Consider the following 27,155-nt stretch of genomic DNA (forward strand, 5'->3'; position numbering starts at 1 on the left):
AAGGCAGTCAGGCATGGTGGTGCACACCTCTAGTCCCAGCACTCAAGGCAGTCAGGCATGGTGGTGCACACCTCTAGTCCCAGCACTCAAGGCAGGCATGCTGGTGCACACCTCTAGTCTCAGTACTCAAGAGGCAGACACAGTGATCTCTAAGAGTTTGAAGGAGGCCCAGTTTATATAGCAAGGATGTCTCAAAAAACAAATAAAACAAATCCATGATGAGGATAGATAGCTCAGCAGTCAAGAGCACATGTTGCTCTTTCAAAGAACCCAGCATCCACACGGTAGCTCACAGTCACCTGTAACTCCAGTTCCAGGGGATCAAACACCCGCCCCTTCTGACTTCCAATGGTACCAGGTACATAGTACACATACACACATGCAGGAAAAATGTTCATAGATACAAAATAAATCTAAAAAGAATTTTAATAAATAAATCCATCATGATTTACCAGGACAAATACAATGTGCCCTATGAAGAGTTTGCTGTGAATATCCTAAAAATACTTGTTGATATTTGCTAGTATCACTGCCCCTTCTCCAAAGCTGAGCATCATAAAGCCTGTATGACCTCATCTGAGCTTCTAGAATAAGGAGAGCCGATAATCTTCTCCCCTCTTCTACCATCTATGCAAAAGTTCTCCTGTACAAGGAAAGAACCTTCTTTTTTTCCTCTCTTTTTGAGACAAGGTTTCCCATAGCCCAGGCTGGTCTTGAATTTGTTATTTAGTTGAGGATAAGCTTCAGCTCCTGATCTTCCCACCTCTCCCTTAAAGGCATGTGCCACCTTCACCTGGCTTTTAAGTGGCAGGATTCTGAGGCACTAAGAAAAGCAGGTGGCAATCCTCACCTCTGGGCACTCCCCTCAGTTCTTCCTCAATGAAGTTCTTAAATACCCGTAGCTTCCATTTCAAATCCTAACCTGGGATCTCTTATCCTGCAACAAGACCTCTTCCATTGCTGACTGGGATCTATGCTGAGATAAACACCAACCAGAAGCGGTGCAGGGAAGAGAGACTTCAGTTTACAGCTGTTCCTCAGTAAGTTAGCTGAGGCAGGAGCTGAAGCAGGGCCATGGAGGAACACTGTATACCGGCTTGCTCCCCATGGCCTGCTCAGCCTGCTTCCTTATACAACAGCTCCACCTGCCCAGACTTGGCACTGCCCACACTGGTCTGGTCCTCCCACATCAATCATTAATCAGGAAAATACTACAGACTTGCCCACAGGCCAACGTGAGGGAGGCATGTTCTCAACTGAAGTTCCTTCTCCCAGATGATTCTTAGGTTGCATCAAGTTGACAAGTTGAACACCAGCCAGGACGCTGACCTAGTATGTCAGCGATCTTTTTGTTTTGTTGTTATTTTGAAAGAGGCTCACTCTGTAACTCAGACTGGCTCAAACTTGAAATCCTCCTGCCTCAGCCTCACAAATGTTGGGTTTATAGAGATGTACCACTATACCCATGAAAGATTTGTTTTCCAATTATATTGGGTTTGTTTTGTTTTCATTTTTGAGACAAGGTCTCACGTATCCCAGAGTAGGCTAGAACTCCCTTGAACTCCCGACCCTTCTGTTTCCGCTTCCTCAGTGCTGGGAGCACAGCAGTGTAGCACCACACTCCACTCATAATGTATTCTTTTCTTTTCTTCCGACAGGGCTTTTCTGTTTAACAGCCCTGGCTGTCTGACTGTCCTGGAACTCACTCTGTAGACCAGGCTGGCCTTGAACTCATAGAGATCTGCCTGCCTCTGCCTCCCAAGTGCCGGGAGTAAAAGCGTGTGCCACCACCTCCAGGCTCATATCATATTCTTACTGTGCATGAGAGAATAAAACAAACAAACCACAATTAAAGAGAATTTTTATAAATCTCAAAGGAACTAAAAGAATACAAATAAACTGTAGCTTTAGAATTTTTGACATTTATTAGTTGTTGTCTGTGCGTATGTGGATATCCGAGCACAACCTGCCAGAGTCAGTCAGTTCCCTCCTGCCGCCACGTGGGCTTCAGGGAGCAAACTCAGCTCACCAAGTTTGACAGCAAATGTTCTTAACCACTAAGCCATTTTGCCCATCCTGTAATTTAAATTTTTTAAGCTATCGGGGCTGAAGAGGCGGCTCAGCACTTAAGAGCACTGGCTAAGAGAGAGCCAGGTCTGATGCCCAGCACCCACATCATGACTCACGATAGCGTGGAACTCCAGTCCGGGGCAACGTCCATGTCTGACCTACACTACACCAGAGATGCATGTGCTGTGGACACACATACTGCCAAAGCATCCGTGCATATAAAATCAAAATAAATGTTAAAGAATTTTGAGCTATCATTATGTCTTGATAACTGTTCTATTGCTGTGGTGAGACACCATGACAATGGCAACTCTATTATAAAGGAAAGCGTTTAGCTGGGGCTTGCTTACAGTTTCAGAGGTTCAGTCCATTATCATCATGATGAGGTGTAGTAATATGAGCGGCGGGGCTGTGCCCGGCTAGCTTTACCCGAAATAATTACACGGACACCGCATTCTTTCAATCACTGCTTGGCTCTTTAGCTCCAGCCCTTTTCTCGGCTAACTCTCGCACCTGGACTAGCCCATTTCTAATCATCTGTGTGTAGCACCCCAAGGTGCGCTTACCGGGAAGATTCTAGCCTACGTCCATCCTGGGTCGGAACTTCATCGCGTGTGCCTCAGAGAGCAGAGCTCTCGCCTCTGCCCGCAAGAGTGGAGCATCGTGTCTCTCTGAGGCATCTGCCCCCGAGAGGAGAGCTGTCGAGTCTGACCTCACTTCCTCTTCCTCCCAGCATTCTGCTCTGTTTACTCCTCCCTCCTGTTTTAACCTATCAGGGCAAGCAGCTTCTTTATTTAATTAACCAATGACCTTCCTCCATCAATGAGGAACATGGCCGCATGCAGGCAGGCATGGTGCTAGAGAAGTAGCTGAGAATTCTACATCCAGATCCACAGGCAGCAGGGACTCTGGGCTTGGAATGCGCTTTCTGAAACCTCCATCTCACCCCAGTGACACGCCTCCCCTGGGGACCAAGCATTCCAATCTAGGAGCCTACGGACCATTCTCATTCACAGCACCACACATTCTGAAACCATGTGATTTACAAACCATGGTAAGCTGTGGTGTTTTAGGCGTTATTCATGCCATAAGCATACAGTCTGTAAACCTCAATACAGCCCACGTCCAAGTTCTTCTCAACCTGCCCATGTGCTTGAATATGATCAAACCTATTACTTAACATGACCAAATATAAAATTCTGTGACTATGGTAACAGAAGCAAATATCACACAGACTTCAAAAACACTCTGGATTCTACCTAACATCAAGTCAAATATGAGCCACTTCAACAGTTCTGGCCAACCTCTCTCTTACCACAAACACTATAATGCTAATGAAGATCAATCTCGTGCCCACGTCACTTTAGCTCCCCTCCACCTGGTGTCTACTTGAGATGATAATTACAATTATAACACGTACATAGTTTCAAACCACATAAACATTTTGTGACGGCTATTCTTGGTTGTCAACGACTATATCTGGAATAAACCACAACCCAAAATTCGAGGGCACACTTAAGTTACAGAGCTTGACACAGGAAGACAACTCACTTTAATCCAAATCTTGAGTCAGGAAGGCAGGCACACTTAATCTGGACCACACCTGCTGCTGGAAGTTTCTATAAGGGCAATGGAAGACAGAGGTCTATTCTTTCTTCACTGGCTTGCCCTCTCCTTGACAACACATTCATTTCCTCACTGGCACTGGAGCCTGCTTCTCAGAAGTCCAGTGTGTACAGTCTAGCATGTACAGTCCAGCGCGCACATGTGCACGTACAGACCAGTATGTACAGACCAGCGTGCACAGACCAGCGCGCACAGACCAGCGTGCACAGTCCAGCGCGCACAGACCAGCGTGCACAGTCCAGCGCGCACAGTCCAGCGTGCACAGTCCAGCACGCACAGACCAGCGTGCACAGACCAGCGTGTACAGTCCAACGTGTACAGACCAGCTGAGACGCCCAGCCTTGTGGGCTGAACAACTATGCATTATTGCACTTGCCATTCACAGCTAGCCACTGTTGGGTTAGCTGGACTGCAGCCTGTAAGTCATCCCAATAAACCCCATAAACACACACACACACACACACACACACACACACACACACACGCACGCACGCACGCACGCACACAGATTCATCCCATAAATTCTGTGGCTCTAGAGAACTCCGACTAATACACATTTAAACACATAAAAATTCACATCTTAGGCACTTGCAAATTAAACCTTATTCTGGATAAATGAATAAATGTACTATCTGTGTCAAAAAAAATATATTAAATAAATAATTATTGCACAAAGGCAAGTAGTCTCTAGGACTCTAAGAAAAAGTCATCAAATCAAAATTTAAGACCAATTCACAAGCTCCAATGGCCAGGATCCATAACAAAGTCCACCAAAAGCTGAGGAGAATGTGGAAGCATGAAAATTCTCTTTGCAAAAGCAGTACAACTGCTTTGGAAGACAGTTTGGCAGCTTCTTACAAAAGGCAGCTTCTGACTGCCCGTTCAAGCCAATGCCTTCCCTGGCATTCACCCAAATGAGCTGAAACTCCTGTCCACACACAACCTGCACAAGAATGCTTACAGCTTTATCTTGGTTACCAAAACTTCTAAGGGACCAAGATGTCTTAGCGCCAGAGAATGGAATTGGTTTGTTCACTTGTTTGTTTGGTTTTTATTCTTGGGATCAAGCCCAGGCTTTCTACTACTGAGCTAAATCCCCAGCTCTCAGACAATGGAATATCATGGGCTATCATGGCATTAAAGGCTACAGAGCGACTATTACTAACTGAAAGAAGCCAGTCTGAAAACATTGCACACTGCATGGTTCCAACTATTAGGTCATCCTAGAAAAGGTAAAAACGGGAAGACAATAAAGAGATCTGTGGCTTCAAGGCAGAGGGGGAGGGAGGAAGGGAAGGGGATGCACACACAGAGCACAACCAATTATGCAATTATGAAGGTCGTGAGACTACCCTGTATAATCCTATGGGGGGAACATCTCACCATACACCTGACAAAATCCATAGAACGTACAGCACCAAGTGTAAACCTCAAAGTGAACATGGACTTTGACGAACAATCTTAGTTTCACTTATTATAATAAATATACAAGTGGCATATTGATAGTGGAAAAGGCCTAAACTGCTGCCAAAAATAGTCTAGCCGGGCACAGTGGTGTACCTCTTTAACACCAGCATTCACAGGCAAAGGCTGGCAGATCTCTGTGAGTTCTAGGAAGGCCGAGGCTGTATAATGAGACCCTGTCTAAAAAGGAGAAGTCTACTTACTCTTTTTAAGAAGTAACAGCAATGTGCTCCTGTGATCTTACTTATCAGGAGAGAGAAAGACAGTCCATCAGTTTGCATACCAAGGAACACCGGCCACAACAAATCTTAGTCTTATCTTTGAAGTGAGCAAGGCACAGTTGTCTCCCTAGATCTGACCTCTGTAGCAGAGCCAAAATAAATAGGACAAACCAGTACCAAAGCGTAAGCATGTCCAGTCTGTACTGTTTGCTTATTCTTTTTACAAAGAACACTGTCGATTCAGAACGGCACTTCAACCTTCAGCATGAGAGCATCCAACACATTCTGATTATCTGACTCTGAAGAATGTCGAACTTGTTGGCTGAAGACTGTTCACAGCGGGAAGTAGTGACTGAAGACTGTTCACAGCTGGAAGTAGTGACTGAAGACTGTTCACAGCTGGAAGGAGTGACGCACAGCTGTGGGGAGAGCACCCAGACCAGCCTGCGCTACACAGAAAGCTCCAGGCTGGCTAAGCCACACCGACAGACCCAACCTCAAAAAATGGGCCAGTTTATAATGAAAAACTAGGGCTGGAGAGATGGCTCAGTGGTTAAGAGCATTGCCTGCTCTTCCAAAGGTCCTGAGTTCAATTCCCAACAACCACATGGTGGCTCACAACCATTTGTAATGAGGTCTGGTGCCCTCTTCTGGCCTGCAGGCATACACGCACACAGAATATTGTATACATAATAAATAAATAAATATTTTTTAAAAAAATTAAAAAAAGAAAGAAACTAAAAGCAATTATTAAGCTTACCTCAATTAGAAACAGACCTAAAATGATTAATCAGTCCGTGACTTCCACATATTTACCATCTGCTCTAAGTGAATTTGGTAGACAAGAGTATAAACTCACAGAAGGACAGGAAGAAGCACAAAGCCAGCAAACTACAAGAAGGAAACCATGTTGGGGGCTTTCTGTGCCGCACCTGCAGCTCTGTGCTGCCCACTGCAGCCAGTGTCCATTATCTTACACCAGGACCTCGGTAAATGGCAGGGCTGGTAAATTCATATTAACCAACCTTGATACCTGTGGGCCACTTCTTTTTAATTTGACTGTTGCTATCAGTGTGAGGGTAGGGCATACACATCACGGTGGACATATGGAGGTCAGAAGACAACTCTTGGGACTTGGTTCTCTCCTTCCACCTCAGTGAGAAGGCTCTCTTGTCCCTGCTCTGCTGGATACCCCATCTTGCTGCAGGCAGGAGCCCTGGTATGACGTATGCACACCACCACGCTTTCTGACTTTCTTCCATGGGTTCTGGGCTGGAACTCAGGATATCAAGCTTGCACAGCAAGTACTTTTACCCGCTGAGCTATCTCAGTAGTTCCAGTTTTGATATTTTTAAGTCATTACAGGGAACCGGAGAGATGGCTCAGTGGTTAAGACTGCTTACTGCTCTTGTAGAAGACCAGAGTTCAGTTCCCAGTATCATATCAGACAGTTCACAACTTCTGTTATCCCAGCTCCAAGAACTCTGACACCCTGAGGCTCCTATGAGCACCTGCACATGCATGGCACATATAGACTCTCTTACACACACACACCAGATATAAATAAATCAATCTTTTTAAGTCACTATGTGTGATAGTGGACTCTTAATCCCAGCACTCGGGAGGCAGAGGCAGGAGGATCTCTGTGAGTTTGAAGCCACACTGGTCTACAGAGTGAGTTCCAGAGACCTCTCTCAAAACAATCAGACAGGGCTGGAGAGATGGCTCAGAGGTTAAGAGCACTGGCTGCTCTTCCAGAGGTCCTGAGTTCAATTCCCAGCAACCATATGGTGGCTCACAACCATCTATGATGAAATCTGGTACCCTCTTCTGGTGTGCAGGCATACATGCAGGTAGAATGTTGTATACATAATAATTTTTTTTTTGGTTTTTTCGAGACAGGGTTTCTTTGTAAATAAATCTTTAAAAAAAAACAACCAGACAAAAATCTGCCACCAACAACAAAAGCCATTCCAGTATAAGATTGTGATTTTCAAAATACTTCTGACTTTAAAAATCAGAGGGGGCATGAAAATGAGCTTCCCGAGACCGAGGAGGCTGAGGCAGACACCCGACGCTGGAATCTGTCACAGCTGGAGAATTCTCGTAGCAAAAGGTAAGCTATGTATGTAATGGTGCTCAAAAGGTAAGCTATGTATGTAATGGTGCTCAAAAGGTAAGCTATGTATGTATGGTGCTCAAAAGGTAAGCTATGTATGTAATGGTGCTCAAAAGGTAAGCTATGTATGTAATGGTGCTCAAAAGGAGCCAGACTGGGCACCACTGCATCCTCTGCCACTTGTCACCATTTCTCCTAAGACAAAAATTTTTATAGTTGGCTAAGAAAGTTGGGAATTAAATCTAAGCGTATCTAATGCTGAAGTAAGTAGACCAGCCTGTCTCCTAGCAGTAAGTAAACCCATCTGAAATACCATGGATCTATGTTCAAAACAGTCATGGCTCACATTACTCAAAAAAGTCTCTCTCTTTGTTTTGTTTTTGTTTTTGTCCAGACAGACCTTCTCTGTATAACAGCTCTGGCTGTCCTGGAACTTGCTCTATAGACCAGGCTGGCCTCGAACTCATAGAGATCCTCAAAAAGTCTCTTATAAATGTGAATTTTTGCTACGTGCCCAATTTAAACTTTTCCCTAGCTCCTTCTTCCTCACAAAACAAAACCCGATGTCAGTGGTAGAACGTTCTTGATAGTCAGATGCCATTGGTAGAGTGTCCTGGGTAATCAGATGCCTTTGGAAGAATGTCCTGGGTAATCAGATGCCATTGGTAGAAAGTCCTGGGTAATCAGATGCCATTGGAAGAATGTCCTCAGATGCCATTGGTGGACTGTCCTCAGTAATCAGATGCTATGGTAGAATGTCCTCGGTAATCAGATGCCATTGGTAGAATGTCTTCAGTAATGAGATGCCATGGGTAGAATGTCCTCGGTAACCAGATCCCTTTTAGCAACTCCTATCTTACTTGTTTCATTATGACCTTGATGTCCCTGAGCTCGCTACACTATTCCATCTTAAGTATTAATGCTGTTCCCCATGCAGGTAGAACCTCCTATTTTGTCAAAATTTTGTCGTCAGGAACCAATAAGCCAACTCAGCAAGTAAAAGCACTTGCTGCCCATGCCTGATGACCTGACCAAAGGTAAAGGAGAGAATCTACTCCAGAAAGTTCTCCTCTGACCTCTGTTGCAGGACATTTGATCACACTGTGAACCCCGAGATTGCATTATTTACTGGAAAAACCTGTGTCTAGCTGTGGTGTGGCTCAGTCCTAGCACATACCTCTAATCAAGCCTTCTGCTTGATTACTATAAAGAGGATTAAATAAAGTCAACCTTATGTCAAGAGGAGGCACAAGCGACCAATTGACAGGAAACAACCATAGAATAAGAGGAAGTCAGGAGGGTAGAAAGACACACACAGAAGAAAGAGAAGAGAGGGATATCTGGTTGGAGGAGCTTTGCTTGAGAAAACACAGGAGAAAGGCCTCTTTCTGGGAGGAAGGCAGGGGAAGAAGCGGTCGGGTGCTTTCCCTGCCTCTCTGAGTTAGCAGGTTTTCACCCCAGAATCTGGCTCCCAAGTCTTTATTGATAAAAACAGAATGATAGAGACCTCTACTCAGCTACCACGGCACACAAGTGTCCCAAAGTTTCATCTTCAAGGACAGAGAGCCGGTGAGTAAAATGCTTGCTACACAGGTGTAAAAACAGGTTCAAAGCCAGGCGGTAGTGACACACGCCTTTAATCCCAGAACTCGGGAGGCAGAGGCAGGAGGATCTCTGGTGAGTTCGAGGGCAGCCTGGTCTACAAGAGCTAGTTCCAGGACAGGAACCAAAAGCTACGGAGAAACCCTGTCTTGAAAAATCCAAAACAAACAAACAGGTTCAAACCACAGCACCCAAGTAGCGTGTGGTGAGACAGAGGGCAAAGGCAGGAGAACCCTTGGAAGCACGCAGGAGTGAGACCCTGTCTCAAACAAGGTAGAAGACCTGGACCAACACTTGAGGCTGTCCTCTACCCTCCATGTATGTGCTATGATATTCACACACACATATGCAAACACACGTAATATACACACAAACAAAGATAAAAATTTAAAAATTTAGGGCCAATAAAATGGTTCTGTGGGTAAAGCCATGTACACCCCCAAAAAGATTTTTTTTTTTTTTTTTGGTTTTTTGAGACAGGGTTTCTCTGTGTAGCCCTGGCTGTCCTGGAACTCGCTCTGTAGAACAGGCTGGCCTCGAATTCACAGAGGTCTGCCTATCTCTACTTCTCAAATGCTGGGATTAAAGGCGTGCACCACCACTGACCGGCCTCAAAAAGATAATTATAAAAATAGTTTTATATTTTGTGAATGTACACGCATGCACGTGTGGAGGTCAGAGAATAACTTGCAGGAACTGGTTTTCTCCTACACTCTGTGGGTCTGTGGGATCAAACTCAGACAAGTACTATTATTACCTACTGAACATCTCATTAGCCTAGAAGTCCAACCTAAATGTTGCTATAACCTACGACTCACTTGTTAGGCTTTTTATTGTGATTTCAATTCTTACCATTTGCATCACTTCATGTCTTCTGGTACACTGTGGACTCTGTTAAATACACAGTACCATACTGGTCTCTAGTATATACCCTAACATATACTATTATAGTCTACATATGAAATACACCAACAAAAGGCTTTTTTTTCCAGCTGTTGGCACTATTAAGAAGGGAAAGGGTGCTAGAAAGATGGCTGGGTAGTTAAGAACTTGTACTGCTCTTCAGAGAACCTGAGTTCAGTCCCCAGTCCACATCAGACAGATGACAACCACGGTAACTCCAGTTCCGGGGTGACCCAGTGCTTCTAGCATCTATGGGCACCTGCACACATATGCACATACTCATACACACAGAGACACAATATACATACAATTAAACATAAAATAAATTATTTTGAAAGAGAATAAATCCTAAGGACACTAATCTCATCAAATATTTCATGAGGTCATAGTTAAATGGGCTATTGAGACATGAGAAAGGCTGATGGAGAGATGGCTCAGCTGTTAAGAAAACTGACTGTTCTTTCAGAGGACCTGCATTCAATTCCCACCACCGACATGGAATTGTCTATATCCCCAGGTCCAGGGCATCTAACACCTTCAAACAGACATACATGCAGGCAAAACACCAATGCACATAAAATAAAATAAATTTCAAAAAAAAGACATGAGACAGGGTAAGAGAAAGAAGCTCACTTGAGCCATGCCTTTTCAAAGTGTATCTTGTCCTCTTTCTCAGCCCCTAGTCCAACACAAGATGAGCTATGATGCTATACCATATGTTCCCACCACTGTGACATTCAATCTTGTATCAAATCTGAAAGCAACCAAGAACTGAAAACTCTGAAACCCGATGCCCAAACAAACCCTCTTTCCTTGTTTGTCTCTGGTATTTCATCACAGAGATGTAGTGAGTCTTTCTCCACTCCACCAGCCAGCTCCCAATTCACTACATGGAGATTTATTAATTATGAAAGTTTGGCCGATAGCTTGGGCTTGTTTCTAACTAGTTCTTATGACTTAAATTAACCATTTCTATTCATCTGTGTGCTGCCCAAGGCTTGTTTACCTCATCTACATATTGTCCACCTTGCTTTCCTGCTTCCTTCAAGTCTCCTCCAGTCTCCATCCTTTATCCCAGCATCCTCTGTGCCTAGAAATCCTGCCTAGCTATGGGCCACTCAGCTTTTCAACAGCCAATCAGAGTAACACTTCTTCACAGTATACAAAAAAGATTATCCCACAAGACCGTGACAAGGATTTGACTAACACACTTAGCACAATTTTGTATTCAAGAATGAATGAAATAGCCCATATTTTGTTTTGTCATGTGATTAAAAGGAACACTCCAGTTCTGAGCCATACACCATTAGGTTTACGAATGACTATCTCTAACCAAACAGAATGTTGAAGGAACTTTGCACTTAATAATGAAAAAAGGTGGTAGCTTCTGTCTTCCACTCCGCTAGTCAGACCAGCTTTCCCATCTCAACATTGTGAATATCTAAAAGAACAGCTTAAGGGGTAAAGAGATGGCTCAGTTAAGAGCACTGGCTGCTCTTCCAGAGGACCCCAGTTCAATTCCCAGCACCCACATGGCGGCTCACACCTGTCTGTAACTCTAACAGGCATGCATCCAGGCAAAACACCAACGAACACAAAATAAAGCTTAAAAAAAAAAAAGAGGAACAGCAGCTTAATATCTGCTTCAGCAAGTTCCCAAGGCTAGATATCTTGAAATTGCTGTCTTCCACATTACCTAAGTCTAATTACAGAACATTACATTAGGATTATATTAAATTACACTGTTATTCAACAAAATGATTTATAATTTTAGTCATTCTAAAACTAATTCACAGTTAACCTAGACATCATGAAAAATAAAGTCAACTGTAATTCAATAAATTTGATTCTAATGTTGTCCTCCAGATGTGCCTGTCCTCAGCTGATCTCTCCTAAAGGAGACACTGTTATTTCTGGCCAGCAGCTAAGGTCATTTATTTTTGTTTTGTCGCTTGAATCAAGGTCTCATGCAGCCCGAGCTGGCCCTGAATTAGCTACATAGCTGAGGGTAACTCTGAACTCCTGGTCCTGGGCCTCCATCTCCCAACTGTTAGAATTACAGTTGTAGGTAACCATATTTGATATAATGTAAGTTTTTTTTTAATTCACATTTAATTTTGCTTGTGCATGTGCTGTGGAACAATCTTTGTACACTGTAAATATGTAGTGCTTTCATTGTTAATAAAAAGCTGATTGGCTGGTAGCCAGGCAGGCAGTATAGGCAGGACAACCTAACTAAGGATGCTGGGATGAAGAAGGGCAGAGCTGGAAGAGTCACCAGGAAAAGACAGAGAGAGCAAGACATGCTGGAGGACAGGTAAAGCCACAAGTCATGTGGCAATATATACATTAACAGAAATGGGTTAATTTAAGTTGTAAGAGCTAATTAGTAATAAGCCTGAGCTATCCAACAAACAACAATATAAGCTTTGGTGTGTTTATTTGGGAGCTGTGGGTGGGGCAGAAACCTGCGCATACAGGTGCATAGAGGCCAGAGGACAATTTACAGAAAGGGTTCTACAGATTCAGATCAGCAGGATTTGTAGCAAATGCCTTTACTTGCTTTGCCTGACATTGTTCTTTGAAACAGGGTTTCACGTAAGCCAGGATGGCCTTGAGCTCCACCTGCTACTCCTCCCAAGTACTACAGGAAGCTGGAATTACAGTCTGAGCGACCCTGCAAGCTCTAAGCTCCAAATGAACATTTTTGCTAACTAGGACATTTAAAGGTAGAAAAGTCTCCGACAATAATTACTAAATAAGAAAGAGAATCTTCCTAACCGCCTTCATTTTTAAAAGTACTACAGTACTTCTAGACTTCGAGAGAGAATACTTGATTTGTGTGTATAAACTAAAGAACATGAATTAGTATTTATGTCCTTTATGTTTATTTCATTTTATGTGTATGTGTGTACTGAGTATACTGGCAGAATTAAAACAACCATTAAAGAATTAGGAGAAGCTGGGTCTGGTGGTTCATGTCTTCTAGAGGCTGAGGCAGGAGGACTACAATTTCAAACTAGCTCGGGCTACATTGCGAGACTTGTCTCAAAATGACTACTCTCCTCTTCCTCCTCCTCCTCCTCCTACTAATAATAACAATAATAAGAACTGCCAAGCAATGGTGACATATGCCTTTAATTCCAGCACTTGAGAGGCAGAGGCAGGTGGATCTCTAAGTTCAAGCCCAGCTTGGTCTACAGAGTGAGTCCAGGACCAGGCAGAGCTGTTTGTTACACAGAGAAACCCTGTGTGCATGGGGTGGGGGTGGGGGTACAACACATGATGGGACTAAGAGAAACTCCGACTTTCTACAATAGTAATTCAGAGACAAGCAAGACAGGCACTGGAGGTGTTTGTAGACCTGGGAATAGAGCAAACCTACAAAAACAGGCAACAAGGAAGGCCTTGAAAGTCTGACAAGGATAGGAAAGTATAGAATCTGGGAGTTCTGGGGTATAGTTCAGTAGTAGAGCATGTACCTCACATGCAGGAGGCCCTGGGTTAGATCCACAGCATCGTGGGAAAACAAGAAAAATCTCTCTTTAGGGAGGATATATAAATTTATCTAATTACCTTCTTTGCAGCTGCTAAGAAAACTACTTCATTATGAAAACAATTCAAAAGAAACAGACCTGAAGGCACAGGTACCATGTTACAGTCTGTCCATCATGAAGCACAGAGCCACCATCAGCTGTACCATTCATCAAACTATTCTACGAACACGCAAAAATGGTTTTATGCTCAATAAAAGAAATATGAGAAAACAACAGCTCAAATTTGAGCATACAAAATAGAGTCAGATATGGCAGCGTGGCTGGAGCCCATCAACCCTAAAGCTGAGGTTCATCCTGTGAGGTGTGTGTGTGTGTGTGTGTGTGTGTGTGTGTGTGTGTGTGTGTGTGTGTGTGTATGACAGAGCAAGAGGAAGGCCATCTTGGGACACATAACAAAATCCTGTCTTGAAAAATATAAGGTCGGCAGGCGGAGGTGGCGCACGCCTTTAATCCAATCCACTTGGGATGCAGAGGCAGGTGGATCTCTGTGAGTTCAAGGCCAGCCTGGTCTACAAGAGCTAGTTCCAGGACAGGCTCCAAAGCCACAGAGAAACCCTGTCTCAAAAAAACAAAAAAAGAAAGAAAGAAAAATATAAGGTCTTCTACTCGTACAGGCAAAAACAGGATGCCTATTAACAGTAGAACTGCCAACACACTGAGGTATATTCAAACTGCAAGATTCTTAGCAGGCTCTGGGCATTTTTTTTTTATAAAAAGGCCAGACATTAATATTTTATTTTATTTTATTTTTTTTTTTTTTTGGTTTTTCGAGACAGGGTTTCTCTGTGGCTTTGGAGCCTGTCCTGGCACTAGCTCTGTAGACCAGGCTGGTCTCGAACTCACAGAGATCCGCCTGCCTCTGCCTCCCGAGTGCTAGGATTAAAGGCGTGCGCCACCATCGCCCGGCAGACATTAATATTTTAGACTTTGCCATCCAGTCTCTGTTCTAAGTGCCCAATTCTGCCCTTAGAGGACAAAAATAGGGCAATGTATCACACTGACACCTGTCGTTCACACCATTTGCATGGGTTGCTGCAGAGTTTTTAAACATAAAAATATAGAAAAGCATCTCTTCAACTCTATTGTTGACTTTAAGAGATCTAAAAGGACTATTAAAGAATTGGAGGGATGATTCAGTGGTTAGGAGAACTTACTCTTCTTGATTTCTGCACCCACATGGCGGTTCACATCCATCTGTAACTTCAGTTCTAGGAGATCTGACACCCTCTCCTGGCTTCTAAGGGCACACATGTGGCACATATACATACAGTCAGATAAAACATTCAAACATGTTGCCAGGAGTGATGGTACAGGCCTTTAATCCCAGCAGAGACAGAGACAGAAGGATCTCTGTGAGTTTGAGGCCAACCTGGTCTACAGAGCAAGTTGAGTTCCAGAACAGCCAGAGCTAAACAGAGAAACACTGTCTTTGAAAACCGGGGGGGGGACGGGGGGGGACTATAGAATATATGAAAGATAGTCAAGCAAGGAGGGAAGGGAGAGTGGGAGGAGAGAGAAAGAGAGAGGGAGAGAGAAGGAAGAAAGAGAAAAGAGAAAGGGAGGGAGAAAAGAGAGAGAGAGAGGAGAGAGTGTGCATACCAAGGGTTGAAAAGAAGCTTCTTTCAACTAGGCCCCATATTATCAAGCATGCCCACCTCCTCTGACAGCCCATCAGACTGGGGTGCAAGCCTTTAGAACATGCACTTGAGTGATGTGATGGTCTAAATGGGAATGGCCCATTAGGCTCACAAATTTCAATACTTGGTCATCAGGGAGTGGCGCTATCTGAAAGAATTAGGAGGTGTGACCGTGTCAGAGGAAGTGAGTCACTGGGGTGGGCTCTGAGGTTTTACAAAAAGCCCATTTCAAGCCCAAAGTCATCCTCTTCCTGCTGCCTACAGACCCCAATGTAGACTCTGTTACTTCTCCAAAATTGCTTGGATTTTGTTGTCATTTTGGTGATGGTATTTTTTTTTCTGTTCCAGAAAAAGTATCAGAGAGCACAGACTGTAGTCAAAGATGACCTGATCTCCCAATCCCCCTCTTCCACCGCCCAGTCCTGACACTACAGACATGTACAGACACTATGTCTGGCTATACAAATTTTTCTGCAACTTTTTTTAAATGAAAGAATTAGTTGGAACAATTGCTTTTTAGTTTTTAGATGTTTATTTCACGTGTATGAATGTTTGCCCGTGTGTGTGTATGTGTGCCATTTGGGGGATGCCAGAAGGACTCTGTTCCCCTAAAACTTCGGTTCAGATGATTGTGCATCATCTGAGTGCTGGGAATCAAACCTAGATCTTCCTGAAGAGCAACAAGAGTTTTTTTTTTTTTCATTGTTTTGTTTAGTTTTGCTTTTTGTTTTTCAAGACAGGGTTTCTCTGTGTAGCCCTGACTGACCTGGAACTCACCCTGTAGACCAGGCTGGCCTAGAACTCACAGAGATCCACCTGTCTCAGCCTCTCAAGAGCTGGGATTAAAGCCATGCACTAACACCACCGCACTCCCCACTTTAAATAATAAATTCTACTACATTAATTTATTAATCTGTATGTGGGCATGTACTTGTCACGTGCTTGTGAAGCCAGGCATTACCACCACCCTGCTCGAAATAAGAGCTCTCAACCAATGAGCCATCTCTACAGTCCCATTGAAACAAAATTTATTTTAAAAATAATTTCTAATTTCAAAATACAAAGCCAAATGTTTAGATTTCTTTTTGCACACAAAATTCTTAATGTTGAATAGCGAGCAAAAGCATTTTTCCAACTAGAACATTCCAGAAAAAGAAAACATTTAAGCAGTATGTGTCTGAAGTCCTGCAGCATATCAGCAAACCAATATTCCACTGCCACCTACAGTAGAAAAATGAAACTACAGCTTATAGCTAAAACCTAAAGGTGTGCCCTCTTCAATTTATAAATCCATATTTAGATCAGGACATTGCGTCACGCCAACCCTCAAAAGACAGATGCAAACAAATCATTGCAAGTTCAAGGCCTGCCTGGACTACCCAGTGAGTCCCAGGACATCTTGCTGTAAAGAAGGAAACCCACCAGGCTGGAGAGATGGCTCAGTGGTTAAGAGCATTGCCTGCTCTTCCAAAGGTCCTGAGTTCAATTCCCAGCAACCATATGGTGGCTCACAACCATCTGTAATGGTTGCCCTCTTCTGCCCTGCCTAATAAATAAATAAATATTTAAAAAAAAAAGGATGAAACCCACCAATGGTGGTGGCGCACACCTTTAATCCCAGCATTGGGGAGGCAGAGGCAGGCATACGCCTGAGTTCCAGGGCAGCCTGGTCTACAAAGGGAGCTCTAGGACAGACAGAGCTGTTACACTGAGAAACACTGTCTCAATTTTTATTTTTTTTTTGGTTTTTCGAGACAGGGTTTCTCTGTGGCTTTGGAGACTGTCTCAATTTTTTAAAAATGAACAAAAAACCAAAAGAAAAAAAGAAAAAAAATGAACAAAAATAAATTTAAAAAATTAAAAAAGAGACCCTATCTCAAATAATTAACTCACATATTTTATCGATGTTTTATTATATTATCCAAACCATACAGCAACAGTAAAGTCTACTGTAACAGGCCCCAGACCTTAGCACAACTGACTCCATGATGGAAGTGTCATTCAGGCTGTAAACTCAACATGTAGACAGCACCACCTGCCAAAAATGAAAACAAATAACTAATCCTTCCAAGTTCTTAGTTATGGGAAAGTCTCTAAATGTACTAACCTTGTTTTTTGGTTTCTGTAGAGTGGCTTCCAGCTGTTTTTGTCAACTAACGTATGTCAATCCAGGATATGGCTTTTGTGCTTCTGGGGACACCGTAGGAATTTAGAATGCGAACCTTATGCTATGGCAGTCTGCATAGTAAAATACAACTTTTCCTATACTACAAGTATCTATCTTCTTGCTTCCAACACAGTGGCAGGCAGATCTCTGTGAGTTTGAGAACAGCCTGGTCTTCAGAACCAGAAAGAATTCCAAGACAGCCAGGGCTATACGGAAAAACTGTCATAAAAACTTAAACCCATGTCCGAGCAGTCTTCTCTGGTGAATATCCCAAGACACAACATTACACATTAAATGCAAACTGTTTTGCAAATAACAAAACGCATTCGATGCTAAAAAACCATTCTAGAAGGGAATCGGGCTGGAGAGAGGGCTAAGTTGCTAAAGCCCTTGCCAAACAAACATGAGACCTTCATTTCTATCAGCACACCCACATAAAGGAGTCCAGGAGGGTGGGCTGCGGCACCCAGGCTCACGAACAGGAGGGAGCAACCCCCTGGGGGGCGGAGACTCAACAAGCCGGAAGTAAACACAGGGAAGCGTGCCGCAGGGCTGCGCATTCCAATCCACAAGCCGGCCTTTGACATCTGCGCGCATGCGCACACACCTACTGGTGCACTGCGCTCACGGCTGTGACTCAGACAGCTCAATTCTCTAGTCTGGTGAGGAAAAAAAAAAAAGTCAATTGAGTCTGACAGTGCCAGCTTGTATTCGCTGTTCAGAAAGGCAGCTTTAAAAAGCAGAACAATTTAGCAGTGGGTGAGATTTTTCAATCCACAGCGCGGGGAAAAAGATAATTATCGCGAGATCTGGGAAGGGATCTGGGCTCTGTGGTAAGATGGCAACCCAAGAGACTGTGTTTCCTGAAAAACTTGGCCATAAAAAATACAGGGCTGCCCTTAAGAAGGAGAAACGCAAGAAACGTAGGCAGAATATGGCTCGACTGAGGGACCTTGCAGCCCCCCCGGAGGAGGACGATGATGTTTCTGCTGATGAACAACTTACAGAGAGATTGGAGATGGAGCGACAGAAATTACATGAAGAGTGGCTGCTTAGGGAGGAGAAGGCACAAGAAGAGTTCAGAATAAAGAAGGAAAAGGAAGAAGCTGCCAGAAAACGGAGGGAAGAACAGGAGAGACAGATAAAGTTGGAATGGGAAGAAAAACAGAAAAAACAGAGAGAAGAGGAGGAGCAGAAGCTACAAAAAAAGAGAGAAAGAGAGGAAGCAGTGCAGAAGATGCTGGACCAGGCTGAAAATGATGGCACTTGGCAGAACCCAGAACCACCCAAGGAATTAAGACTGGAGAAATACCGAGCGAGTTGTCCCTTCTACAGTAAAACGGGAGCGTGCCGATTCGGTAACAGGTGTTCACGGAAGCACGACTTCCCCGCGTCAAGTCCCACGCTCCTGGTGAAGAGCATGTTTACGACCTTCGGAATGGAGCAGTGCAGAAGGGACGATTATGACTCGGACGCCAGCCTGGAGTACAGCGAGGAGGAGACCTACCAGCAGTTCCTGGACTTCTACTATGATGTGCTGCCCGAGTTCAAGAACGTGGGCAAAGTGATTCAGTTCAAGGTGAGCTGCAACTTGGAACCTCATCTGCGGGGCAATGTGTATGTTCAGTACCAGTCTGAAGAAGAATGCCAAGCAGCCCTCTCTCTCTTTAATGGAAGATGGTACGCAGGACGACAGCTCCAGTGTGAATTCTGCCCAGTGACCCGGTGGAAAATTGCAATTTGTGGTTTATTTGAGATGCAAAAGTGTCCAAAAGGAAAGCACTGCAACTTTCTCCATGTGTTCAGAAACCCCAACAATGAATTTCGAGAAGCTAACAGAGACCTCTACCAGGCAGCTGGGGCTGCCTGCTCTGGTAAGACCTCCTCAGACAGGAGGGAGAGGAAGGACCACCATGAGGAATACTACAGCAAGCCAAGGGCCTCCCACTCTAGCCCACACCGCTCCTCCAAGAGAAGCAGGGAGTCGGAGAGGAAGAGTACTCACAGGAGGAAGAAATCTCACAAACAGGAAGCAAAGGGTCATGAGAGGCACAGTTCGAGAAGAGGACAACAGTCCAGGCCCACAAAGCCAGAGCCACAGGTCCTGAGCCAGGCTAAGACAGCATCACTTGGGCCCAAGAATCTGAGACCGACCAGTCAACCCCGGTATCCTTCAGACACCCCAAGACACTCAAAACAAAACTGATTACGAAGGAAAGGCATGGTGACTCAATCGAATTCCCAGCCAAGTTACAAAGTCTTGTGGCTTTAACAGAGACAGAACCAGGTATTATTTATTAGTCTTTTGATGTTGTAATTCATGTTATTGATGTTATTTTCCGTACAGTTTAAACTAGCTTTTATATGTTGTTGAGTTTTTGTTATTGATGTTATTTTCCATACAGTTTCATGTGTTGTTTTCTTGTGATAATTAAGATTATATTAAACTGTGATATTTTATTATACTTACTAATTTATTAACATTTTATATCCTATGAATATGAACAAAATTTCCAAATATAAATTACATCTATATTTTACTAAGAAAGAGCACATAGGAGTACAGAAACCCTATGTGTTTTTGTAGACAGGCTCTCCCACTGTAGCCCTGGCTGGGCTGAAACTTGCTATGTAGACTAGGCTGGCCTTGAACTCACAGAGATCCACCCGCTGCCTCTGCCTTCCAAGTGCTAGGATGAAAGGCCTACACCTTTTTTCTTAGTTCTTTTTTTGAAGGGGTGTCTGTCTGTCTGTCTCTGTCTGTCTGTGTGCACTCACATGAGTGCTTTAACCTCTGAGCCATCTCTCCAGCTCATAATGATGTTATTTTTTTTAATCAAAGATCTCAAGTCTTAAGAACAAGTTAGTGAAATTTTTAGTTATCTACCAAATAACCAACTTCTAAACATAATTTACACATGTCACTTCCAAATAGTGACATTGTGAATTTAAGATTAGATGTTTAAGGTAAGGGTTAGCATCTTTATGTAAATGTTCAGAAATACTTTAGGCTTTTAATATCAAATAATATTGTCACCAGGTGTGGTGGCACATACCTTTTATCCCAGCACTTGGGAGGCAGAGATAGGTGAATGGATCTCAGTGAATTCGAAGCCTGGTCTACCAAGCGAGTTCTAGGACAGCCAGGACTGTTACAGAGAGAAACCCTGTATGAGCCTGTTATGTTATAACAAAACTTTATTTATCAAAACCAGAACAACGGGGAATGTACTGAGCTGCAGAGCACTTGCCTAGCATGCCCCTGGCAATGGTCATGTGTTTAATAACCCCTAGTACCACCAAACAAAGCTATCAGAACAGTAAGGACAGGCAAGAGTGAGGAGCAGAATGGGGGCATCAGGCCAGATTAGTCCTACAGCCATAATTCACCACCCCTGACTTAGTATTATATTTTCTGTTCTCCCCACACAGATATTTCGCATTGCCCATCAAGCTCATGAGTCTCCTGCCTCAGCTTCCCGTAGTTAGGACTGCGGGCACATACCACTGTGCCCAACTCTGTTGCCTTTTCAGTGCAGCTGGCACATTCAAGCACTACCCATCCGAATGTCCTACAGATGTCTAACAAGTGCCTAGCACATGCCAGAAATAAGTATTAAATAAAGTATATAATAAAGTTCTGCCTTCTTTACAGATGTACAAGGTAGTAAGTATATTATAACTCACATAGTATTATTGATTCTTCATACCAAATTATAAACGTAAGCTGAAGAAATTAGACAGTGTGCTGTCGCTGGTGGTCCACAGCTTTAATCACAGCACACTCTGTAAATCCAAGGCCAGTGTGAGCTACATGGTGACACCCTGTTTCAAAAAAAACCAATAGAGGGCTGGAGAGATGGCTCAGTGGTTAGGAGCACTGCCTGCTCTTCCAGAGGTCCTGAGTTCAATTCCCAGCAACCACATGATGGCTCACAACCATCTGTAATGAGGTCTGGTGCCCTCGTCTGGCCTGCAGGCATACACACACAGACGGAATATTGTATACATAATAAATAAATAAATAAATATTAAAAAAAACAATAGATACTGGCTGGAGAGATGGCTCAGTGGTCAAGAGCACCAGGTACACATGCCATGACTACCTTATTAATTTCACAATTCCTTGGGTACTACGCAGAAGTCAGAACTGTAGTGGTGGGGCCAGCAAGCACTGGGTAAATGTGCAGGCTGCCAAGATGGGCGTTTGATTCCCTGGACCCACATGGTGGAAGGACAAAACTGACTCCTATAAGTTGTTTTCTGACCGCCACATGTGCACCATAGCACACGTGTACACACACGCACACACACTCACCATAGCGTGAATGAATGAGCTGCTTTATATATCCATAAGCAGATGAAATGTTTGCCCTTTGTGATTGACAGGTAAAGCTAGAGTGCCCTTGTCCCAAACAAGGACATCATTCTACACAGTGAAGAGTATGCACTACAAATGTCAGGAAAATAGTAGGTAACATTTGGAAACAGTATGAAAGTGAGGAATCCGAGCCATGGTACACACACATTGCCAGGTAGTTGGTAATAAGAAAACTGTTACCTGGAGTCGGGCTTGGGTTTAGCTCAGCATTACCAGCTTACCTAGCAAGTAGAAGATCCTGGGTTCAAGCCTCAGCACATCGGAAAAGGAGACTACTAATGAGTGCCCACTAGGAATTCCACGTCTCCTCATGTTCTGTCCTCTGTGTCTCCTGCCATTTCTATGCAGAACATGATTTTCTAGGTGAAAGACATGACGTCTACTACCATCTGTATGTTAAGTGTATGGCCTGCTTCAGAGCAGAGTTAGAGTAAGTGCTTCACTTTTCCACCAAACAGTCCTTACTCCATACCCTAAATTATGACCAGATTGGACAGTTCACCATTTGTGCGTGTGTGTGTGTGAGAGAGAGAGATGTGTGCATACACACTCACATATGTGTGTGCGCCACAGTATCCACACAGAAATCATCTTAGTTTGAGATGTTGTCTTTCCACTCTCTATGCCAGCTAATGGCCCCAAGCTTCTGAGATTTTCTGTATCCACTGCCATTTCCTCAAAATGTAGACACTTACATTACATGACCAGTTTTTAAGACTTTTTTAAAAAAAGGATTTATTTGACGTATATGAGTAGTTTGCCTGCATGTATGTCTGAGCACCTCAGGTGTACGGTGCCCAAGGAAGCCAGAAGAGGGTGTTGGATTCTCTGGAACTGGAATTGCAGCTAGTTGTGAGCCATCATTTGGGTGCTGGGACCCAAACCCAGATCCTCTGTGAGAACAAATGCTCTTACCTGCTGAACCACCTATCCAGGCCCTACAGGTGCAGTTTTGATGTGGGTTTTAGGGATTAGAACCCAGGTCCTCACACTTTGCAGCAATCTCTTTCACCTACCGAGCTATCCCCAGCCTAGTTATCATCCCTTGAACGTGGTCTACATTTTTCCTACCCCACATCTGCTCTTAGCCTTGACTATCCCATAATGCTGCCCCTTATCTAACTCTAAAAAAAATCACTATGTTCAAAAGCAGCAAAATAGCATCTTAAGAAGCCTGCCAGAGGCTAGAGAGGGGAGGGGGGCACACCTTTATTCCCAGCACTCAGAAGGCAGAAACAGGCAGATCGCTGTGACTTCAGGACCAGCCTGGACTATACAATGAGATCCTGTCTTAAGGGGGGGGAACTGGAATCTGGCAGGGCAGCAGGGGCTTACTGTGATTACACAGCGTGTATCTTACCCATGACTCGGTCTGTGAGGAAGACACTGCAGCCGTGGGAAATAACAGGAATGTGAAAGACATCCAATGAAACAGTGGCTGCACCACAACAAGGGAGGAGACCTCCAGCTCCACCCTCTACTCCTCCTCCTGAAGGGGTCACCATCCTACCTGCCCCATCTGCAAGCACCCAGTGGGCTCGTCTCCTCCTGGCATGATGCCTGTGGAACCTGTTCCTATGATGAGGCCACACATGGGAAACCACATGCCCTTGAGGCCCAGGCCTCCTAAGACTGAAATGGTGATCCTGCCTCTACAAATTCTCAGAATGAGACTGAGCTAAGACCTGTCTCCTCCCGTCTTATATTCCTCTCTAGTGCTGGGATTAAAGGCGTGCGTTCTACTGCTTGGCTTCTATAGTGAACTAGTGTGGCAACTGGGATTAAAAGTGTGTGCCACCACTGCCTGGTCTGTATGGCTGACCAGTGTGACTGTTTTACTCTCTGATCTTCAGGAAAACTTTATTTATTAAAATACAAATGAAATATCACTACATTTAAACTCAAACATAGCACAAATAATAAAAGCCAGAGACTGATATTGGGGTTCAACCTGAAGATCAGAAAAGCAAAGCAGCCAGCCACTGGCTGGCACCTGAACAGGGATCCAAGGTCAGCGGATTCTGGACACTCTTAAAGACTGGAAGAAAGTTCACTCTCAGAGTAAGGGGACTCCAGGATTGTCAGGGCTGCAGGGAATTTAAAATCCCCATTTCAGGAGCAACAAAATGTACAGCTGCTAAAATGCTTGTCAAAACAAAAAACAGATCAAAAGCTAGGTACTAACTCACTCCAGAATCAAACTGGCTGTAGCTCTCTGGGGATTCTCCCATCAGTATTTCTAATAACAAATTAAATTGAAACAAAATTTTAATAGTGTGGTTTTAGGCGGTTAAGACACCTTGTTTCCTCATCTGTGTGTATATGGAGGCAAAAGGCTCTCTGCTTGTGTGTATAGGTGTGTATGTGCACACACGTGCATATGCACAGGCTCGCGCATACACAGGCCAGCAACAGTTTGCCACAATTCTCTCTCTACCATGTGGGTTTCATAAACTGAATTTAGATTGTCAGGCTTAACACGTGCTGGCCCCTGCAAGCTCTCTCCCTGGCCCTCTGCCTTGTTTGCTAATTCTAGCACAGGGTCTCTCACTCATTGGCTAGGCTGGCTGGCTGATCAGTGAGGCCTGAGCATCTGCCTTTTTTCACCTCACAAGTTCTGGGTTACAAAAATGCCTGGCTTTTCCTGGGTGCTAGGATCCCAACTCAGACCTTCCCACTTACACAGCAAGCATTTTACATAATAAGCCATCTCCTTAGTCCAACCACTTCATTTTGTTTAAGACGTATTTAGTTTTAATTTTCTGTGTACGAGTGTTTTGCCTGCATGTGAGTGAGTGTCTGGTGCCCATGAAGACCAGAAGAGGGTGCTGGATCTCCCAGAATTGGAGTGACAGACTGTACTAAATTGCCACATGGGTGCTAGGAACCAAATCAGGTCCTCTACAAGAGCAGCAGGTGCTGTTAACCAGAGCCCCTTCACTCTGTTTGTTAAGGCAGGGTCTCTCAATGATTAGGTTAGAATGGCTAGCCAGGAAGCCCCAGAGATCCTCCTGTCTCTGATTCCCCAGGGTCTAGATTACAGGCCCCTGGCATTTATGTGGGTTCTAGGACAGACTCAGGTCTTCACGCTTGCATGGAAGCCCTTTGCCAACTGAGTCATCTTCTTCGCCCCATGTTCTAATCTTCCAAATGGGTGGGTACCCACTATGAGTTTAAAAAAAAAAAAAAAACATTACTTTTAGTTTTTCTTTTCTTTACACTCTGACACTAGAAGCATTCCTAAGACTAAATCTGGGTCTAAGTCAGACTAAATATGGTCATTCGCCACATGTGACCACTTTCACCATTTGAAATGTGGCTAGTTGCAGCTAAAAATGTTTTAAATGTAAAATACACATATTTTAAACACTTAGTGAAAACAATATACTGTATAGTGGTTGTATAAATGATAACTTTTAATATATTAGTCAGGTAATTACAACATCTTACTGAAAAAAAAAAAATCCCAGGGACCAGCTGGCCATATAGCTCAATCAGAACCTAGTTCTGATCTCCAGCACCCACAAAAAGGCTGGGCATGGCCCCCTACTTCTGTAACCCAAGCACTGGCAGGACAAAGTAAAGCAAGCAGATCTCTGGAGTTCCAGGTCCAGTGAGTGCCCGTGTCTGGAAAGAGAGGTGGAGCATGATAGTGCAGGACACCAGTACTGACCCCTAGCCTTCACACACACACACACACACACACACACACGAATGCACATCACAGCAGGCTGTGGTGGCAGATGCTTGAAATTCTAGTGCTTGGAAAGTGGAAGCAGGAGAATTAGGAACTCAAGGTCATCTCAGCCAAACAGCGAGCTCAAGGCCAGGGTGGGCTACGAGAGGTCCCTTGTCAAAACCAGGGCGGAGGTGAGAGACTTGGCTCAGCAGTTAGTACTCTTGCACCGGACGTGGGTTCTCAGCACCCACCGGGTGGCCTACAACTATTCCAAGTGATCTGGCACCCTCTTCTGGCCTCCACAAGCATGTATACAGTGCAGGCACCACACTCATACACATAAAACAAAAATCTTTTGTAAATTAAATTTCTTTTTTTTTATGTTTCCCTCTGATAGTTTTGAGACAGTCTGATGTATAACTTCGTTCATTTGGTAAATACACTCTTCACACATAAAGTAGATTCTTTAATGGTGTTTACTCCAGCTAATTTAACCTTATCTCACTAACCACCTCATTACCACAACGCAGGAAAGGTGTCAAGGGCTCCCTCACTCTCTCTTCAAACAAGGGTCTCACTACGTAGCCGTGGCTGGCTTGGCTGGCCCGGAACTCGCTCTGTAGACCAGGTGGTCTCGAACTCACACAGCTCTCTGCCAGCCTCTGCCTCCCCAGTGCAGTGATTAAGGGCGTGCACTACCACGCTCTGCTGCAACCCATCAATCTTACAAAAGTCCGGGACGGAGAAAACTCGAAACTTATCTACACTACAGGCACAGAGAAGTCTTAAAAAGCCAAGAGTTCGCGGGTATGTGTGCGTCCCTAAAGCAAAGAGCGTCGCGGAGCGAGCGCCACGGCTCTGGAGGAGCCGCACCGGGTAGCGCCCGAGGCTGGGAGGCAGGTCTGGGGCTGCGAGGGGGGCTACGCCGCCCGGTCTAACCGCAGTACCTTTAGAATGCCCCTCATCTTCGCCAGGAAGGGGCGGAACTCCTCCGGCGGCACTTCCGGATAGAGTTGACTGTGCAGCAGCTCCTCGGTGATACTCGAGTTTCCGTGGAACGCGTTCTGCGCCAGCCCGCTCAGCAGCCCGCTCAGGGGCTTGCAGCCCTCCAGCTCACCCGCCATGGCCAAGGCGGCTGCCGCCCCGCGGCTGAGCTCGGCTCGGCTACGGGGGCCGAGATGGGCCGTAACACCTAGCAAAGGCACCGTCTGGCTGCGAAGCCGGGCTCCTCCACTAGTCGGAATAAGCAGTTCTCGCTTTTGTTCTGCCACACACACCCACTGTTTCGATCACGGTCCAATCCGTTGAGTTTCCCTTTGGGTCGCTGTGCTTTCGCTGTTTCCTTTTTCACTCCGAAGGGCACTCAAAGATGGCTTGGTGAGATTACTCCTATGAGCTACTCAAGAAGAGCGTCACTTTTTGGTGGCTGTATCTCGTTCCAGAGTTTGCTGTGGTGTCTGCAGAAACCCCACACAAAGGGTTGGGTTTTTTTTTTTGTATGTTTGTTTGTTTGTTTGTTTTTGAAACAGAAACTTATTATATCTGCCTATCCCTACCTCCTGAGTTCTGGGATAAAGTTCTGGCTCAATCATTTTTTGTAAGTAAAATATATTAATGGCTCAATCATTTTTTTTCTATCGACTTTTCAGACCTAATTTAAGAAATCGTATTGTCGCCGGGCGATGGTGGCGCACGCCTTTAATCCCAGCACTCGGGAGGCAGAGGCAGG

At 44.5% G+C, this 27,155-nt stretch overlaps 2 protein-coding genes across 2 annotated transcripts in view; one reads left to right on the top strand and one right to left on the bottom strand.

The window, feature by feature from the left end:
* Positions 1–26,592, bottom strand: part of Commd1 (copper metabolism domain containing 1) — a 105,261-nt gene extending 78,669 nt beyond the window's left edge. The window contains exon 1 of the mRNA XM_005366470.3: positions 26,374–26,592. Within this exon, the coding sequence (XP_005366527.1) occupies positions 26,374–26,550 (177 nt within the window). The 5' untranslated portion in view covers positions 26,551–26,592. The remainder of the gene's footprint in view (positions 1–26,373) is intronic.
* LOC101983103 (U2 small nuclear ribonucleoprotein auxiliary factor 35 kDa subunit-related protein 1-like) lies at positions 17,994–19,546 on the top strand. Its single transcript, XM_013353494.2, is given in 2 exon segments — positions 17,994–19,421; positions 19,423–19,546. Coding segments are annotated over 2 exon segments (1,269 nt in total). The 5' UTR covers positions 17,994–18,204; the 3' UTR covers positions 19,475–19,546.
* Positions 26,593–27,155: the final 563 nt, after the last annotated feature.

Source organism: Microtus ochrogaster, unplaced genomic scaffold (genome assembly GCF_000317375.1).
Source record: "Microtus ochrogaster isolate Prairie Vole_2 unplaced genomic scaffold, MicOch1.0 UNK9, whole genome shotgun sequence".
NCBI lineage: Eukaryota > Metazoa > Chordata > Mammalia > Rodentia > Cricetidae > Microtus > Microtus ochrogaster.